Below are 21,476 nucleotides of genomic sequence, written 5' to 3' on the forward strand. Positions count from 1 at the left end.
GCCGCCTACCATTCAAATTTATCTTCATATTTAATATTTGATGCAGTTGATGCTCTTTCCTGATCATTGTTGTCTAAATACATCTTATAGTTATTATTTAGTAGAATCTTACCTGATTTTGTCTTGTCTCATTTACACTAGTTATGTTAGTATGAAATAGTTCTCCAATTTTTCTGCTCTTTTGACTTTTTTTATGGATACTTCCCATGTTGATTGTGCTTATCTTCATTTCTCTTCATTGATGTTGAGTTTAAGAATTTGTTGTGATAGCTGACTTTTCACTGTTTGCATTGTTTTCCTGAAGAAAATAACATGTTTTTATTTTAAATGGATTTTTATTTTTTAGTCTCTTTGCTTATTTTGCAGAAGGAAAATCCCAGATTTGGGTGAGAAATGCAGTCTACATGAGAATGTCTAACTCACATTTAACTAAAAATACCCATATTAAGCATTTTTACTTCATTGATATGATTTCAGCTCCAACTCTTTTCTAATCAGATGTTACATTTGTCAACCATCTATCCAGCTGTAAAATGCGTTTTTCATGAATTCAGAGATTCGTGAAACATGCTGGAGTGGGGGGGAGGATTTGAAGTTTGTCTGAGTGATTTGTGTGTATTATAGCAGCCAACCCTACTCTTTGTGATAACTCTCATTTGGACTTAAATTCTAGAAGAAATTCATTATATTTATAGTACTTACATTAATTTTTTAAAATTTTATGCTTACATAAACTTTATTATTAGTTGTTTCATACAAGAAATATTGAAAAGTTTATATCTAGCACATTGATCTTCTGTAGTTATTAAAAGTTAATATGACATTAATTCATTTTAGAATCAACAAATATAACTGTATATTTTATCATAATATGGAAAAAAAAATGCAATGATTTTTGCTTTTAGAGTTCATGAAAAACCATACATCGAACTGAAGGATAGCGATGGGCGACCTGATGGAGAAGTAGCTAGAGAAGCTTGGGAAAATCATATTTTGCGCAATCGTTCGATCATTGTTGATTTGTTTCATGGTCAGCTACAATCGACAGTCAAATGTAAAGTATGCGGCCACACAAGCGTTCGATTTGATCCTTTTAATTACCTTTCACTTCCACTTCCAATGGAAAGTTGTCTTCATTTGGAAGTTGTGGGTATGCTAGATTTAAAAAAAAATTTCATATTTAAATTTCATTAAATTTTAGTTTTACATGCAAAATATTTTATACATGAGTAATAAAATATATACATTGTAATAAATTGTAAATAAGGTAAAGCATTGTTGTTTGCTTTTAAAACTTTAAAAGTATCAGGAGTGACTGAAAACACAACTTTCAGCATTAGAAAAACTATTTGGGTATTGACATACTCCACAGTAGCCCATATATTTAGCTTTTTCTGGTTGTGTTTCTGATTTGTTTGGTTTAGCTGACCTGACAGCTGCTTCACATTTGTGATACTAAGATCTGGAAAGACAGGCACATCTCCAAAAAGATCAAAATTAAGCTTGTAGAAACCTTAGTTTTTTTTATCTTTCTCTATGCTTCTGAATCTTGGACAGTGACATAAGATAATAGAAGAAGAATTGAGATGTTTGAGCTCTGGTGCTAGAGAAGAATGTTAAGAGTGTCTTGGACAGATAAACAAATGTATCCTAGAAGAACTGAATATCCACACAAGACTGACAAACATAATTGACAAGAGAATTGTGCAATATTTTGGACACATATGCAGAAGGAGGCAACTGCCTGGAAAATATAGTCATCCAGGGTAAACTGTGTGAAAAAAGAACTGCACTAAGCACTGACCTTATTAAATCAAAAGCATTAAGTCTCTTTGCAACCTTGAAAGAAAGGATTATCAATGATGGAAAAGAAGAATTCCATGCTAGTGCTGGGTAGTTTTGAGTGTTTCACAAAGAGAAATAGCCTACATAATATTCGAATCACATGCAAAGTTGCAAGTGCAGATAAGGAAGTCGCTGCAAATTATCCAGAGATTTTGAAGAAAATTATGGAAGAAGTGGGCTATTGTGACCAACAAAGTGATTCTGACCTGCTAAATTTAGATGCACAGTGTGAAGATCCTGAAAAATATGAAGAAAATTTAACTGACACTGACAGTCAGCCAAAAGAGATTTCACAAAAACAATTTGAAAATATTTTTCGTACAATCAAAATTTTTAAGCAGCAATCCTAAGAGGTTGACCCTGATGAAGAGAGAAGTGGTAAAATTTCCAGAAGAGTAGAAAAAGCAATGAGGCCATACCGTCAGTTGTATGCAAAAAACAGAAACAGAATGCCCACCAAACTACATTAGCTCGATTCTTTGTTAAGAAGTAGAATAATAAATTTATATTCTAAATATGTTTTATTATCATTCAGCTTCATGGTTTTCTTTTAACTAGTCTCTGGGACATACCCTAATTTTTTTATAAAAAAAATAAAGGGTCAAAAAAGAAATTTGAGGAACGAATTATACTTTTTCCCATAGGTTATTATATTTGATTGTGTTGTGTCCTGAATAATCAAAAATTGGAACAAAAGATTAATTCTATTCAGGAACAACTATCTTTAATTGTAGGCAGAGAATGTTGTGCTTTGGCAAGGAAATAAAAATGTACATTATAACTTTAAGGCAAAAACTGAAGAAATGTTTAGCATAAGAAATGTGAGATTTAACCCGTTTGTACAGAGTCGAATAGAGGAATTTATATAAGATTATAATTTAATTAGAGTATCCCATTCTATGTATTGTATGAAAGCAAGTTGAGTGTAAGCTAAAGTCCAAGGGTCACACTTTAGCTGTCCAGTATAACGTATGGCCTAAGGGAAAGAGAAATTATAAGGAAAGCGAAGCGAGAACGTATTCTCGGAAGAATGCCAAGCACACGTGGATGAGTGCCGTGCGGTAAAAAATGTAGCTAAGCGCGAGAATCTCTGAGAAAAAAGGGAAGAATATAAGGGTCAAGCTCCCCCCACACGAGGCTTTTTGGTTCCTGTTTCCTGCTCTCGGGGACGTTGGCTCACGTTCTCCGACAACGTGAAGATTCCGGGTCGGCCGTAGAAGTTGTGAGAGGCCTATCGATGTTTGCGAGGCAAGGCTAGCTATCTCTTCATAACAGAGTAGCTAAGCCATATCGAGTGACTGGTAATCCAGATGTGTGCCTGCGGTACCAGAGAAAGTCCAGAGCGGCACATCGCCTTTTCGACTCGGGGAACCAGGCCGTGCTGTTATCGTAAGTGACCCGGAGAATCGCATAACAAAGGTGCCTTGATGTCCAGACTAGGCTGATGATAGAACAGAAAGTCATTCCATGGGATGGTAACATAGAATGTTAAAGTATCTGATTTCCAATTAAAGATTTGAGTGAACTCTATAGGTTAATTTGTGTATGGACATGCCGTAGAGATTATTCCAATTTGGCAGTGACCTGTCCCTGTCTTGAAAAATGTCTCTCTAGAAGGGATCTGTGATTGAGATAACTGAGATATATTGTGAGATATGAGTAGTGATCAGAGAGTGATTGAAGATAATGTTAAATTAAGCCTGAAGTTTGTATGTTTATAGAAAACTCTGTGGATCTAGTTATTATGCATGTATTCTTGTGTTAGTAATGATATCAGAATTTTACTAGGAAAGTGATTATGTTAACCATGTACTTTAATTTTCTCATGTATATCTTTTAAACCTAAATAAATATGTTTTATAGTATTTGCCTGAATCTAGCCTGACTTGGGAATTCAAATAGCCACTCAGAAAATTATTATCGAACCTAGCGGGAGGGATATATGAACATAGTTTGATTCTCCAGACCACGACTGCTGAGATTAGTTGAATTAGTGTTAGAAAGTTCATCACTGTGTAATACTCTGAGAGCCACCTTGGATAAGAGTCTCATCTATCCTATGTATTGGCTGGCGCAGCAAAATATAAATTCGTCAATATTTAACAGGCGGACTGTCTCGGAGGTTATATTTTAAGGCCTTGTCCCATACTTAGATAAAACCCTTATGAATGAAAGAATTACATGTGACTAAACTTAAGAGCTGCCTGAATTTTAGTTTGTTTAAGGATAGAAGGGTGATAGCTGATTTGCTAGATTTTTTTGTAAAACTATTACAGAAGCTAGAAGGGAAATAACTGTGTATGAGTGAGTAGTGAAACATACAAATATATATAGATAGTAAAGGTAATAGAAGTAAAAGAGGTACATAACAATTGGTGTGTTTTCAATTAATACGACCATTTTAAAGAACGCATTGGGTGCATTAATTGTGGGATTGCTGTACTTCCATTCTAAACTGTTATACCATTAGATGGACTGCTATGAAACAGTAATGAATATTTATTATTATTTTTTTTTTTAATATTCATCCACAATATTTATTAAAATTGGCATGAACAACAATACAGAGTATAACGAGACATATCACTTCTCACCATAGCCAACTGATTCTGAATACTCCTGGACCAAAAGTGCAGAAGCTTTCATGTGCTTGCAGGTTTTTTTTTTTTCTACAAATCACATACATCCTTCCCCCTTCCTTTTGATCAATAACAAAATGAAGGCCTTCATTTTGTAAAAAGTACTTCAAAATAAGTACTTTCAGAGGACCCAAGTATGTGATAATTAGATTGAACAAGGTCTATATTGTATTGAGATACTGTGGGATTTCAAAGTTTGTGATATGTGGAGCGTTTTCATAGTTTGGCTTGCACTACTGGAGTGATCATTGTCATTTAGCAGCAAAACACCTTATAATAGCATTCTTTAACATTTACTCCAAATTGCTGTCTTCATCTTATCATTTATCTTATTGTAGTATGCACTGTTATCCTCATTCTCCTTTGCTGATACTGTTTGAGAATTAGTCCTTGAATCCCACAAACAATGTGAGGCTCACTTTTCCCACCAAAAGTTCTGATTTTTCTTGACATGGGATGCTGTGAGGGTTTCCATTCCAAATGCTGTCTTCTGCTTTCTGATCCACATGTCATCATCAATGACAGTGCACTTAAGGAAAATGTCACTTTTGTCATAATATTTGTTCCAAAGGAAATACCATCAAATCATTTATCAGTGCCTACCCATAAGTCATGTAGGAACTCATCTTGCAGAGACTTCAAGGAAATAAAATTGTTGTGAATGACTGACTACCTTATAGTTCTGTCAAAAATAATTACACTGATGAGAATAAATGTTATCAGTTGTTGATATGGAGGAGCACCTTGATTGTACTTCATTACTGTAACATTCTTGACATTTTGAGCAGTTGAATCTGCTTCTGTGTAGCAGCACACAGTCACCGTACTGTCCTCTAAGTCTGAATTTCAGCACTTATTGTATGTTCATACAAATCTCTTTGGTGCACTGGGATGCACTGAAGAGATTTGTATGCACATAACTGAGATACCTCACTTAAATAATTAGGTTTTTTGTTTATATTTTACATCAATAGTGAGACAATCATAAATAAAATGTAGATATTTTCTGACTTTATATATACATAAGATAATCCCACTTCAAAGTTTAGAAACTTATAACACATTTCAAAATTTAAAGTTGTGGTCTTACATTGGGTTGTGAAAATCATCTCCCACAACATTCGTGTAATTCATGCCAAAGTGGGATTCATACCCACAACCCATAGTTGCAAACAGGAGATACTATCCACAGTCATCCAGGATGGAAAATTTGATTTACCATCATTGAATCTCTAATGGAAATGAAATGGTCAAATTCACAGTATGTTTGTACAGGACATGCAACATACACTAGAAACAAATGAAGGGAATATTTTTTTTTTTGTAGATAATGTTATACTTTTAAATAAAGCCAGTACAAGTCTGCAAGATTCTCTGACTAAATTGAATAACTGTTGTAATAGATATGATATGAAGGTCAGCATTAAAAAGACAAAGGCAATGGAAATAGGCCGAAACATTGAAAATATCAACTGCATTGTGAATGGAGAACCTATAGAACAAGTAAAACATTTTAGCTACTTAGGCATGATTTTAGTGAAGATGATAAATTAAATATGGAAATAGACAACAGAATCAACAAAGCTGGTATGGTAGAAAGTGAACTGAATAAATTTATACGGAATAAGAGAGAAATTACTAAAAACACAAAATTAGCTGTATACAAGACAGTGTCAAACCAATTTTAACTTAGGGTTCTAAGAGCTGGGTTAGAAATAAAACACTTGACCAAAGACTAAAGACCACAGATATGAGAGTCCTGAGATTGATTAGGGGCATGAACAGATGGCATCAATGGCAATATCATATTAAAAACAATGATATTAGGAAAAAACTTGATATTATTAGCATCCAGGAATGTATTAGCAAAGCTAATCTCAGGTGGTATGGTCACTTAAACAGAATGGGAGAGGAAAGATTAGCAAAACAAGTCGTCTCTGCCAGGTTGGCCAGAAAAAAGACCTAGAGGAAGACCAAGTTATAGGTGAATTGATACAGTAAAAAGTGCCTCAGAAGACAGAAGTATAAGATCTGATAATTTTGGAGTCTTGAGAGATAACAGGTTGATTTGGAGGAAAAGTGTTAATAGGAAGTTATTAATGATTATAAGATTTTCATGTAGTACTATCATAATATCCTGTACACCCCCTGGAGGGTACATGTCAGGAATTTGATGATGACTTCTTATGATCCTCGTATCAATTTATTTTTTATGTTGGGCCCATACGTGAGAGGTTGGTTGATCAACCTATAGTATATTAGTACCGTATATAGGTAATGGATTGAGAAAGGAGAAAGTTGTTTACATTTAATTTAAAAGTCTGTATATTGTATTCCTTGGGAAATACATCAGGGCAAAGACTTCCACAGTACAGCAGTAGCAGAGATGAAGGAGGAGGAAAAAGAACTTGTTCTGTGGGTTTCAAGATGTACTGTGAAAGGATGTTGGGCAGCAGCTATACATGTTCCAGTGGGCTTAGTGGTGAGTGGAGGAATTATTGATGCTGTTTCAGATGAATATTTGGAAATATTTGTAGAATACACAAATTGCAGAGACCAAACGTCTGTGTGAAAGTGAGGAGAGTGAGTTGGTAAGAGATGGCTCATTTATCAACCTAATTGCTCTCCTCTGTATTGAGTCAAGCATCTTGAGGGAGCTGTTAGGAGCCCCACTCCAAATGTAAGAGCAGTATTCGATAGCTGGGCGGATTGATGACTTGTATAAGGTTACCAGGCTGTTTAGAGGTGAAGTAATGTCTTGAGTGAAAGAGAAATCCTAGTTTTTTGGAAGCTGAGGATGCAATGGTTCTGATGTTTTTATGCCAGGAGAGGCCTGATGTCAGGGTAATTCCAAGAAGAGAAATCTCATCTTGTCTGGAAATTTGAGTGTTATCAAAAACAATATTGGGGGGGGGGGTTCTATTTTGTGTGAAATAAGACAGAACTGGGTTTTATTAGCATTGAAGGATGGCTTGGAAGTCAGAACTGTCATCTGCAAAGCTGTGTATTGGGTTGGTGGTCAACTGAAGTAGGCCATTGATATACAGAAGGAAGAGGGTTGGTGAGAGAACAGAACCTTGTGGAACCCCAGTATTAGTTGGATGGTGAGAGGATAGGGAACCATCTACCATCACACATAGTGTGCATCCAGACAGAAATCTGGCAATCCAACTGCAGAAGTCCTGAGGCAGTCCAAATGATGGAAGTTTGCTTAGTAAACCCTTGTGCCAGACCTGGTCAATAGCTTTGGAGATATTGACTTGAGATTCGCCAAATATATCATATATCTCATATATCATCTATCTCTGGCATTTGTCCAAAGATGGATGATATATGAGAGTAGTTGATCTGAATTGACAGAATCTGTACTGATGCTCACTTAATAGCTGGGTGTCTTCGAGGTAATGTAGGAGTCGAGAATTGAAGGTTTTCTCCATCACTTTAGATAGGACTGAGGTGAGTGAGATAGGGCATTAGTTAGATGGCAATGATTTGTCACCCTTCTTAGGAATGGGTTGAATATAGGCCAATTTCCAGGCTTTGGGATATATATATACCAGTGGAGTAAGAGACAACATAGGATACAAGTCAGTTCTGATGCACAGACCTTCAGGACAGTTAGAGGAATGCCGTCAGGGCCAGGAGATTTTTTTTGTGTCTAATTTAGACCAGTGCTTCCCAAACTTCTGGATGTCAAGGCCCCCTTTGCAAAAATTAAAATATTTCATGGCCCCCCTCGAAAAAAAATCGTAATAGAGAGATATATTATTATAATATTTATTGTATTTATATTCAATACAAAACATACACAGCAAATATTGCAAAAATCAAATGCATATATTACATTTTTTGCCTCTTACCGTTTGGTTCTGAAGACGATGCGGGCTGTTCAGGTAAAATATGAAATACTGTCCTTTTTCTTGAGTCTGTTTCTGCTTCTTCTGATTGTTCACAGGATTTTTTTTTAATTTTTTATCAGCCACTTATCCATCTCAGGGTTAAATTTTTTAACGTAGAATAAATCAAATAATATCACCACTTACCGATACTGGCACACCACAGACTAATAACTGGAAATTAGTGAATATTACCTAAATAAGGGAATCCCCAGACCAGGAACATTTTTCTCTTTTGTGACTTTTCTCCCTTTAAGGTAATTAAGCCTAACGCGAAATAGACAGCAATGGCAGGTTATTAAAATGTGCATATGATTGGTGCGGTATTAAAAAAGATCACGCAACCGAAAGATAAAAGCATAGCTGACAATTGAGTTGAAATGCTAACTCTCTTCAACCGAATTCCATATGTGAAACTGCCATAACATTCATTATATATATATATATATATATATATATATATTACTTAGTTTTAACACTTTTACGAATTTTAACACGTTCGGTTGAATTTTATTGCTGCCTTGGGAAATCGAACTCACACACATCTAATTAATAACAATAGTTTTTAGTTAGATAGTGTGTTTGCCCATGCAACATATGGTTTTGTTTCAGTCTATACAGCATAGTTTCTGTATGAGGGGATATGTGATTCATTAATTAGTATGTTTTTATCCCAGTTGTCTCTAATTGCACTATGTGTTGAGAAATATATTACACAGACTCCTCATACCTTATTCACTGGCATAATAAAAGTACTTGTTTTTATTGCCTCTGCAGTATAGTGGCTGTTAGGGAGGGCATGTCGTTTACCACTGCAAGGGAGTTACTATCTCCCCACATGAACTTATTTAAGCTTTTTTTTTCATGTGTGAAGTATATGCGAAACTTTTATTGGTAACAGAAAACTAGCTCGGATGACAGTGATAATATAAAACGAGTTTTAATATGTATATAAAGTCAATATCAACAGTCCCTGATTACGAACGCGTGATGAAAGGGACAGGAAGATTTGGAGCTTCCCTGGAGAGCATTCGAAGTAAATACAATTAACCACTGCTTTGAAATGAAACATATGAATAAGCAATATATACTAATATTCGTTAAGTGCCGAAATACGCAGGAAGCAAAGTTTCTGAATCAACACCAATGTGTGAATTTTTCCATTAAAATATAAAAAATAACAAAAAAGAAATAATAAATAATAAAAGTTAAATACGTTTCTTTTAAAATAAAAAAATCTACTTAGTCTTAAAACATTTTAAATTTGTTTTCATTATTTCACGGCCCCCCTGAACAAAACCTACTGCCCCCAAGGGGGACGCAGCCCACAGTTTGGGAAGCGCTGATTTAGACAATAGGTTTCTGATCTCTTTCTGTCAAAAGAATATAGGGGCATTGTATGTTGGGTAGTTGGAATGACTGGAGGGAATTTGCCATTGTCAGTTATGCGTGCATTGGAAGCAAAGTGTGAAGCCGGGAGATTAGCTTTTTCTGTGGGTGATGATGCAATAGAGCCATCTGGGTATGATAGGGATGGGAATAGTGTAGGGCAAAAGTTCTGATCGATTGCTTTGGCAAGAGACCAAAAGGCACAGTTGCCATTTGGATAGGCTGCAAGTTTCCTGCTTTTTGCCCATTCATATTCTGTTTTGGAAGCATTGATAGTTTTCCTGCCTCAGTTTCAGGCTTCAGTATAAGCACTGAAGGTGGATGGAGTTCTTGATTTGAGCCAGTTGTGGTATGCTTGATTTTTCATTTGTACAGCCTTGGCACATCTTTTTCAGAACCATGGTTTAGATAGGGGATGGCAATTCAATGTAGTGTGGGGAATGTATGTTTCCATGCCAGTGGGGATTACTTTGGTGATACATTCAGTGCATATGTTTGGATCAGAAATAAACAATAGTCCAACCATGGGAATGAAACATAGTTGTCTCGGGGGGACTATCCCACTTGGCACTGTTATAATGCCAAACTACTCTTATGTGGGAGTGACTGTGTAAGCATTGTTGCATGGGAGGGATAAGCACTAGATTGTAGTCAGAATAACCCAGGGGGCTTACTACATTCACTGCATATTTGGAGAAATCATTGGTAAGGAAGAGATTTAGGGAGTGGTTCGGGTTATCTGGTATTCTGGTTGGCATATGAACAATTTTTGTAAGGTCATTAATGATGGCAAATTTTTCTTCATCCCTGCCTGCAAGATCCTTACAACTGGAGGAGGAAAACCAGTTGGTGTTATGGACATTAAAGGCTCCTAGGAGGATGATTTTGCTGTTAAGAGAGTGGGATTGAGAAAATCAGTTTTTAAGGATATGAAATTAAAGAACTCAGAGTATTTGGTGGCATTAGGAGAGCTAGAGACAGCGAATGAATTTGACTGAATGGGGAAGGGATAATTTCAACCAAAGAAGATCAAAGTTAGACGATTCTAGGTTAGGTGCTCTCTGGCAGGGTATGTCAGAGCGGATATATGCACAGATGCCACTCTTGTGTTGAAAGGAGTCAAACAGTGTATAGTTTGGAAGGTTGAGATGGATAGTGCTGGGGGGGGGGGGTTTCTGCTAAAAAGAGTAAGTGGGAGTTTAGTGGACACTATTAAGGTTGGAGTTGAGGCAATGGATGTTGATGAAGTGGATATTCAAGGTTCTGTGAGGTGCATGTATTTGACCTCAAAGGTCTTGCACATTTCCTATGCAGTGCCTACATACTGGTCTCCTTGGTGGCTACTAGAGGCACCACTTGATTTTTGCACTAGTTTGGCTTGTTTGTAGTCTAATCCAACTGTTGTCTCCAATTTGGCTTTTTTTTTTTTTTTTTTTCCAAGTTTTCTTCGAAGTTGGCGTTTTTTGTTCCCTCTCAGCAAATGTAAGTCAGGTCGAGCACATATGCATGATTGGGGGGCAACTGTCCTTTAACTTGACTTTAAAATGTTGTTTATCGCCATTATTAATTTGATGTGCTTATTGGTGTATCCCAGGTCACTTTCAGGAGACATGGAAAGTTCGTTCCATCAGAATAATGGTGTTAAGGTTCTTGTTTTCAGCCTCGATCGACTCATGTACCATTGATGCAATTAGGTTGTGGAGTTCGTTAGTGGGCAAGGGTGCACTTGTGATTGGACTCTGGTTGTCGAGTATCTCGAGCTTAATTTCCAGCACTCGGATTTTGGAAGAGAAAGTTTTGATCATAGTATTAAGGTGTTGTTCGAGGCTTTCGGCTCATTTGCCAGAGTTCGGTAGCTGTTTTACAGAAGGAAGGCACATCGAACAGAAGAAAGGCTGATTGAGATTGATAAAAAGTTTATGCAGCAATTCATCTATTTTTGTGAAGGAAGCATGTAGCTAGTGGCAACAGAAATTGCATACCAAATTTTTTTGTTTGTTTGTTTTTTGCCAGTAACTTTTGTTTCACAACTGCGGCACTTCATATTGTCATTCGGTGTTTGTTGGCAATGAACTGCACTATGCTGATGGGACTCGAGATACTCCTTCATTGTTGGCCTTTGTTGCCGCCATCTTTACTTTGTATAGTAGGCATAACATATGCTTTCACGTGGCTGTTTTTTAATTGTAAAGATAACTGATTTGATGGACTATGGGTACTTACAAGTTGTGCGGAAATAATCGGCTCCTTAGTACCCTCTATTAGTTTTCCATTTACTGATTATTTTGCACGAAAAACACTTGCAATAACGATAAAATGCTGGAGCACAAGTTTAACGTAGCTTAATCACAAGCACCACCTGGGTATGTGTGGTTAATAGTTAGCTCAAGTCCATTTTACATTTAAAAGATTTCAGGTTAAACTGGTTGCAATTAATTGAAAGAAAGAGAGGGGGAAACAAATATTGCATCCACTCTTATGTAGAAAACATTAAGAAATATATAAAACTACAAAAATATATACATGTAATTAATAAAAAATAGAAAAGAAAATTCTTAGCCCAACTATTGTACTAATGCACTATATGTTTGCAACATTTTGTGGATGGAAATCACATATAAAAAGAGCAAAGTGGCCTCTACAGATCTTAGAAAAAAAATTTTTTTTTTTTTTTTTATATATTAATCCCATATATGCTTATAGCACATATCTTCCATGATACTACTTCAGCAAAAAAAGATCAAAATTGTCCAAGCTAGCTGTTCTGGTCTCAGCCAGCATTTCATCAGTCTGCCTCTGTTTCTTCTGCCTTTAGTTTCATTGTCTTTTGAGTATCCTGTGATATGTCATTTGTTCTAGATTCTCTTTCTGTTTTGTTCTGTATTTTTTTTTTCTGTTGTTTCCATATTGGTGTTTGGTTTAGTTCTTTCATTATGTCTCAATTTCTATTTTTATCTAGTCTTGTATAACCTACTGTTCTTCTCATATATTTCATTTCTGCTGCAATGATTCTTTTATCTCCTCCTCATATTTCACTACCATATAATGATGTAAGTTTTGGTAAACTATTCATTCGTGCTTTTTTGGTGATCATTGTTGGCTTTTAAATGCTTTATTTATTATTCCATTTACTTTGGAGAGTTTCTCATTTTTTTACAAATGTAACTTCAATGTAACTTAATTTATATCCCAAATAATTAAGATTCTTGACTTATTCAATTATTTTATTATCTATTACTATTTGAGTTCAGATGGGTATTTTTCCTTTAATTCCCTTTGTTTTGTTTTGTTTTTCTTGGGAGATTAGTGTATTATATTGTTTTATTATTAAATTCAATTCAATTTAATTACTGCTTTTTTTTATTGTGTTTAGTTGCTCCAAATATCATTTAGTCATCTAAAAAGAGTAAGGTATCTAAGAAAAAATAATTTTCTGTTTTGATTCCTTTTTTGTTGGTTATACTTGATACATATTTATTATTAAATAATCAACAAGATTTTGGAATAGCAACATAAAAATTGAAAATAATGTCTTTGGAAGGTCAATACCAAATGAAAATTAAATTATTAATATTATTAGTAGTAATAGTAGGTATCTCCATGGAGTTCAGACATTGCAGGATACCCACACCATCCATTATTAACACAATACCTATCATACTTCTCCTTAAACATATTCATCACTCTCCAAGCAAAGAACCAAGTCCATAGACCCTTACTAACTACACTCCTACACAACTTCCAGCAGTGATCCCTTGTTCTTCTCCCCTACTTCTTATGTATTGAAAAATTTCTTTTGTGTCAATCTTATAAAATCCCTTTAGTAACTTATTAGCTTCTATTGTGTCCATGCTTCTTTGTCTACTGAACTCTAAAACTCTGATAACTGCAACCCACACATTCTCCTTCAGTCTGTTCTCATAGGGAGCATTCCACAGACCTGTGATAGCTTGGTCACTCATCTCTAAATCCTCTCCACCACCTTCTGATTTCTAAGAAACCACCTAGGTGATAATATTTATGCACAGTAGTCAACATATGACAGAATCATAGCCTTATAAGGATGGATGTTTACTTGTCATTGTATTCTTCAACATCTAAGTAATCCTTTGAACTATTTTGCACTATATCTCTAAACTTCAAACATCTACCCACCATCACTCCCCCCCCTCTCCCACTCCAGATCCCTAGCCTTGTCGATTTCCTGTAATCCAGTACTATCCATGTGATACAACGTATGCAATATTTTCATCCCAACGCATTACTGTACATTTTACAATATTAAATTGATAACCATTGTCCTTTGCCCACACTGCCAATTTATTTAAACCATCCTGCATGACATCTACATCACTTTTATCAACTATTCTCCTCTATAGTTTTGTATCATTGGCAAACAACTGAATATCCTTCCTTATATCTTCCCCTATATTATAAATGCTCAAATTAAGGAGTGGTGACCTTAGTACAGAGCCCTGGGTCACCTCTACTGGTCACCCTCATTTGCCTTGATTCCACTCCACCATACACCATCTTCTGATGTCTGTCTGTCAGCTACCTCCTATGAATGCCATCAGATTCATATCCATTCCCATCATTTGCTTCATCTTATGTAATAGTTTTCCATACAGTTTTCTGTCAGGTGCATTTGCAAAGTCCAGCAGTATCATAGTGTAGCCATTTCCTTTATCCAATTCTGCTGTCACCTTATTATAAAATGTGAATAAATTGCTGAGACAGGAGCTCCCTTTTGTAAAGCCATGTTGCCCCTATATTGCATCATATTCCTATCTACCCATTGCTGAATTTTACTTTTAACCAACTTTTCCAGTACTTGAACCACCACCACTCTCGAGATACTAATTGGTCTGTAATTTGCTACTTCAGTCTCGAAGATACATTTTATGTAATGGAACTATTTTATTCCCTTTTCACTGCCTTTGGAACTTTGCCAGAGCTGAGACTTAGATTAAACATCTTCGTCAGAGGCACTTCCAGTTCTCTTGCACATTCTTGTAGCACACAAATTGAAATACCATCCATTCCCACTACTGTATTCACAGTGATATTTTTCAACATGTTGAGTACCTCCATCTACCTCAATTCTCATGTTGTCAGCTTCTGTCACAGCAGTAACTGCAAAGTCCACCTAGACAATATACCCTTGCAAAGTGATCACTTTGTAACACAACTATTTCTTATTTTCTTCTGTCACTTTCCTACTGCCAGCACTGAATAAAGTTATCCTTCCATAATCATTCTTTCTCTTACTTCCTATATAGCAAAAAACTTCTTTTCAATTTACTTTGGCCTACATACCTAATTTTTTCTCATAATCATAATTTTCCATCACATGCAGATCACCTTTTGGTTCATATTCCTTCCACAATGCTTCCTTTTTTGCTGTTCCTGCTTTATATTGCTACTCATCCACTTTATCCCACTCTGTTTATCCTTCTGATCCTGGATATCTAAGTTTGATACTGCCACTTTCAAAGAATCTATGATTGCTTCCCATGCTCTTATGACAATTATTCCTTGTAGCTTCTTATGCCATGGCAATGCTCCAAGCTGCCACCGAGTTTTTTATAATCCCCAGTTTGTACTTTCAAATGAACCCTTTCTCAAGTGAGAATTCCAGATGTTGAGCAATCTCCCAGAACAAGACTACATAGTCACTTTACTTGATTAAAGGTAGAGTTGCTAATGTAGTTATAGATAGTTATTCTGATGCTGTTACCAGATCCATCACTCTCAAATCCTGGTCCCCTCCATCACATGCTGTTTCAGGAATATCCCTTAGTAACTGTATAAATTCCATTTCTATTTTGTCATTTGCCCTTTCCTCCTTCCAATCTGTATCACCATAGTCGAAATTTCCAATGATAATTGCTTGGCCTGCACTGAATGGGGTAATCTGCTGATGCATGTCACAACTTCCTCTGCACTCCTTAGGTCTAATAGCATCAACCAGCAATATATTTTGTCCTATTGGCCTCTATCTTGCACCAGACAGCACCTCAAATGAACCATTTCCTTCATATCTACAATCCTCCTTAACTTCTATTTTTGTTGGGTGAAATTCTTCAGCTAATAATACTCCTCCTTCTGTCCCATTTCCTCTGTCTTCTCTGAAACCACTATATCTCTTACATTCTATCCCTGTAATCACATGATTCTGTCAACCAGGTCTTGCTGATGCCAAACATTTTTTGGCCAAATCGAGCTAACCAATACCGAAAACTTCCTTTACTTCTGATACTTTGGTATTCATATATGTGTGCATTTCAGCATCCCCTTGAATCCACAGTTACCCTCTCATAATATCATTACCAGCTCATTCAGATTTGAAACCTGGTAAACTGCATACAACTGTTTGCAGACAATTCTTCACTCACAGTCATTCATGCATTCACACTGATTTGTCCCAGGGTGACTAAACACATACTTGATGTCTTCCCTCCTCATATCTCTAGTTTCCCTGATTTTACGCTTTCAAACTCTCACTGAACAACACTTCCTCCAAACATTTAACAATAGCAAACAGTTTGAATCTGTTTAAAAGTTATTCTACTCTGATGTGATATCAGAGTAACTGTTGTACAAAATGAGCACCAAACTTTACTCTTTTTTTTTTTTTTTTTTCAATGATTAGTCCAGAAAAACAGTTGACAGGATTTTATTTTCAAACTCTACCTTTCCAAATAACCAGAATAGCCGATATAGATACTTGATCACAATTCCATATATTTGCAGTCTATCAATTAAAATAGCATCACTTTTCAATGATCACAACATCAAAATAATCTTGAGCATAAAAGATAAATCTGGTCTGATCAACCACACAGCTGATGGAACATTCCTACTATGCCTTATGTAGAAGAAAATTTTTATTCTAGACTTCTGAAGAAATCAGTTATGGTCATTCCATTCACATGGATCACTGAATAAAAACCAAGGACTGATATTAAGTGGCATATAGAAATTACTCTTTAAATCATTTAACATCATACACTTCAACAATCACCTTCTGTCATTAACTTCAGACAGCTAATGCATGCCACACGACTTCACATTTATTTGTTAGCATGAATTTATTTATTTACTCATATATTTCTGATGTTAATTACCTTAACAAAGCCATCAGTTCTTTGTAGGCACATGAAACTAGTAGTTGCATTACTCAAATGTTAACATTTAATAAATTCCTTGTCATTACTGAATTAATACCATCTCTTCACTCCCATAATTTTTTGCAGAACTCTCATATCTGTGGTCTCTAGTCTTTGAAGAAGTTCTTTATTACTAACCCAATTCTCAGATCCATAACTTAAAAGTGGTTCAAACAGTCTTCTATACTGGTTTTTTTTTTTTTTTTTTTTTTTTTTAAATTTTTGGCTGATTTCTTTTTTATTACATATAGATTTATTCAGGTGACTCCCTGCTATATCAGCTTCGTTTATTTCCATATTTATTTTTCCCACTTCATTAAAACTGTGCCTAAATAGCTAAAATATTTTACTTGTTCCATAGTTACTCCATTGAGAATGCAGCTGAAGTTTTCTATGATCCTTCTTATTTTCATATTTGAGTCTTTTTATTGCTAATTTTTTTATGCTAAGTTTGTTACAGCTGTTATTCAGTTCATTCACAGAATCCTGGGGACTTGAGCTGGGTGTGTTTAGCAGAACAACATTTTCTATATAAAGCAAACTAAGTTTAATATCTGTAATTCTAATATCAGGTTTCATGATGCTTTCTTTCATAATGCAGTCCATATAAATGATGGATAATAGTGGACATAGTATGCACCCTTGTCTTACACTTGATTTCACATCAAACCATCTTCCCATATTGTTGGAAATTTTTCCACTTGGTTATACTATAAGTAAAGATACCAAGAAATTATATACTTGGTTTAATCCTTTATCCAAATGTAAGCAAACAAGTTTGTGGCTGAACTATTTTCAGGACTGGGGCAACTCATATATAGAAGCTAATGACTTCACATCACTCACCTTAGTGATATGAAGTCATTAGCCTTAATGCCAAGGTTGAAGTAATGCAGAAGTCATACTTTCTTATACTAGTTGCCAAAAGGTGTTACACCTTATTATTAAAATACTCTGTATTAGTGAAAGTTGTTGGAAGGTTTTTCACTTGGTTATACTATAAATTAAAGATACCAAGAAATTATATACTTGGTTTAATCCTTTATCCAAGTGTGCACAAACTTTTTTGCTTACACTCTGGGTCTAGTTCCCATCGATAAGACCTCAATAAAGGTCTCATCTCAAAAAGGTTTTCTCTGGCAGCTTGTCATATGCCTTTTCCACATCTACAAAACTTAAGTACAGATCCTTGTCATATTCCCATGATTTCTCAACTATTTGTCACAGACTGAAAATCTTATCTTGACAACTCTATTTGGCCTGAACTCAGCTTGTTCTTCTCCAAGTTTCTCTTTCACGCTTTTTCTTACCCTCTTATGTGGGTAAGAAAATTCTTACATGGAATAGAAAAAAAGCACACACCCGTAAGGTTATGTGCTTTGCATTATGGGATACTAAGGCAAGTGATGTGAAATCATAAGCTTCTTTATATGAGTTGTCCCAGTTCTGAAAATATTTCAGGCACAAACTTGTTTGCTTACACTTGGATAGAGGATTAAATCAAGTATATAATTTCTTGGTATCTTTAATTTATACTCCTCCCATATTGCTTTGTTAGTGCTCCATTAACACCATATAATTGTAGCATTTTGAAAAGGTTTTCTCTGGCAGCTTGTCGTATGCCTTTTCCACATCTACAAAACTTAAATACAGATCCTTGTCATATTTCCATGATTTCTCAACTATTTGTCACAGACTGAAAATCTTATCTTGACAACCTCTATTTGGCCTGAACTCAGCTTGTTCTTCTCCGAGTTTCTCTTTCACACTTTTTCTTACCCTCTTACGTGGGTAAAAAAATTCTTACGTAGAATAGAAAAATTCCTCTGCAATTCTCACATTCAGAGGGGAACAATGAGACCTTTACTTCAATTTGAAATTTGCTCCTCTGTCTATGCCATCTGAATTATGCACTGTCCAGCTGCACAACTTTTCTACCTCTGTATTTGAGCATTTCTGGTTAAATATGCAGGTGTTTTTTTGCATTTCAGGCTTTTAATAGCTTTTCTACCTCAAACATTGGCGTTTCTCATAAATATTTTCTTCTACTCTTCTGTTATTGATTGTTCCGTTTAAGTCTCTAAATAATTACTCCAGACATCTTGAATCCTTATGTTCAATTTTCATGTCACCTTTACTATTTCTGATTCCTTTTATAGTACTCTTTCCCCATTTCTAATTTTTTTTCAATAGTTTCCAGGATATTTTTCCAACTTCCTGATATTTATTTTCTATATTTTTACCAAAGTCTTTCTATGACTTTGTTCAGCTTTTACTCGACATTAAGCTCTCTCACATTTTTCTCTGGCTTCTTTAGGGCATCAACTGATTGTTTGCTGGGATCCTTCAGTATGCTTTCTTCTTTTCCAAACCAGTCATAATTAACATCGTTAGTCCACCATGTTGTTCTTATTTTTCTGTCCTTGCAGGCTTCATAGATTTTAAAATTAAAATGGAGATGAGCAAGACATATTGCATGGATAAAATGCAATAGTGGACAAAGAGAATCACCCAATGTCATCCATATGAAGAAGAAGATAAGCGCCAAGAAGACCAGAGCGAAGTTATAAGGATGACCTAGTGGTGGTGATGGCCTGAGAATGTTGACATCGGGAAGCTTTCAACAGAGAAAGTTGGAAACAAATTGGGGAGGCCTCTAGCCAAAACTGGTTATAAAAAGGATTTAGAAGTAGAAGCAAACAAATTCACCACATGCCTTCCTACCTGAATCAGTCAATGTCTTCCTCAGCATTTGAGACTCCAAGATTTGGTTCTTGTATTTCAAACTGTTTCATTTTATATGTGAGTCTGCTGTTTACCTGTACAGGCTGCTTAACTTAATTCTTTTTAAAACTTTCTTACGTACTATTCTTTTTCAATGTGCTATTCATTTTTATTCTACTTGAAACTAAATGATGGTCACTTCCAGTTTCAAATCCTCTGTAACCAGCATGAAGATATCACTATCAACAATAATAGTCATTGAGGCTAGTATGTTATCTCTGTTAATTGTGTGTGTGTTTTCTTGCTCAGGTGCCTTTTTGCTACACATGCAAGGAAAACTTGAGAAATGTTTATTATTAGCTAGTTAAGTGTTTACTGGTTATTTGATCCTCACTGTAAGGTAAGGATCAAATAACTTAAGTAGAATCAAAACTTTTACCTATGTTCTTGTATTATTGCATGAAAGATTTTTATAATATCTTTCATAAATGCTTTTTTTAAATACTTAATTATTCAAGATCAGATATTATCTTCTTGGAATACCTTCTCTCTCTGTCTAATTCTTCTTAGCAGAAATATATGGCATGTTTTAGGTTGATGATTTTCCCCTTTTTTTACTGATTCACACAAATAATCTTTCTTCCTCCCCCTCCCCCCAAATCAGGTAATAAGCTTCTCCTGTAAGCATTTTTAAAGATATTTTATTTTTTATTATTATACAGGAATCTCCATGGAGTTAGAAGACAAATCATGGAAGATCCATTTATTCACACACTAGTCATCATTTACTCATGAAGTACCCACAACCACCTCTGGCAACCCATGCCACCCATTAACCACCTGCCAAGCAGAAAACCTAGTCCTAATGACCTTGCTAATTACATTCTTACACAACTTCTACAGTCACACCTTGTTCTCTCTCTCTCCTTGCCATGTACTGAAAAAAGTGTTCAGTGTCAATCCTATAAAACCCATTTAATAATTTAAATGCTTCTATCATGTCTCCTTTTTCACCTATCAGCTAAATTTTGAAGTCTATAGACTGTCAATCTATTCTCAAACATTCCATAGACATGCCACAATCTTTGTCACTTGCGTCTGGATCCTCTCCACAACTTCTTTATCCCCACAAAATCCTGGAGTTTAGATGTGACCTTATTAAAGACTTACATAAGGCAACAATAACCTCTCTATCTCTGCTTGTTAGTACATTTCAGAAAATTATGGAGACAACTACCATGTTTGAGTAAAACTTTAGTTTAATATAAACCAAAATCAACACTCGACGTTTAGACCTTCATATCAAAGTCATCTTCTGGAGCATATACACTATATACAGAGAAACAAGCTACACTACAATCTACATGGTTTGCTATAGTTACTGACCAACCATTACAACAATTATTGGCCTGACCTCTGAAAAAAAAAAAAATCAACCTTGACTACATCAACGCTAGAGTCCTATTATTATTATCTGTTGGTTACAAAATTACATTGGGCTGGAGAGCAACATGTTTATATATATATATATATATATATATATATTAAAACATGATTATACATCTAAATTTCAAACAATTGGTATGGAATAGTTTCCAATACTAGCTGAAGGTTGCTTAAAGTATACCAGATACTAAGTATTAAGTTATATTATGGGAATATAACAAAGATCTGTATTTAAGTTTTGTTGATCTGGAAAAAGCATACGACAAGGTGCCAAGAGAGAAGCTATTCGATACACTACAGTTATATGGTGTCAGTGGGGCATTATATCAAGCAATACTTAGTCTTTATTTGAGTTGCAAGTCAGC

At 35.3% G+C, this 21,476-nt stretch overlaps 1 protein-coding gene across 2 annotated transcripts in view; it reads left to right on the forward strand.

Moving 5' to 3' along the window:
* Positions 1 to 21,476, forward strand: part of Usp32 (Ubiquitin specific protease 32) — an 808,142-nt gene that overhangs the window by 548,098 nt on the left and 238,568 nt on the right. For both annotated transcript variants that reach the window (XM_090413901.1, XM_090413902.1), the window contains exon 23: positions 906 to 1,150. In XM_090413901.1, coding sequence (XP_090270027.1) covers positions 906 to 1,150 — 245 coding nt within the window. The remainder of the gene's footprint in view (positions 1 to 905; positions 1,151 to 21,476) is intronic.

The sequence above is a fragment of the Typopeltis vanoorti genome, chromosome 24 (assembly GCF_054136105.1).
Source record: "Typopeltis vanoorti isolate ZY-2024b chromosome 24, IOZ_Tvanoo_1.0, whole genome shotgun sequence".
Lineage (NCBI taxonomy): Eukaryota > Metazoa > Arthropoda > Arachnida > Uropygi > Thelyphonidae > Typopeltis > Typopeltis vanoorti.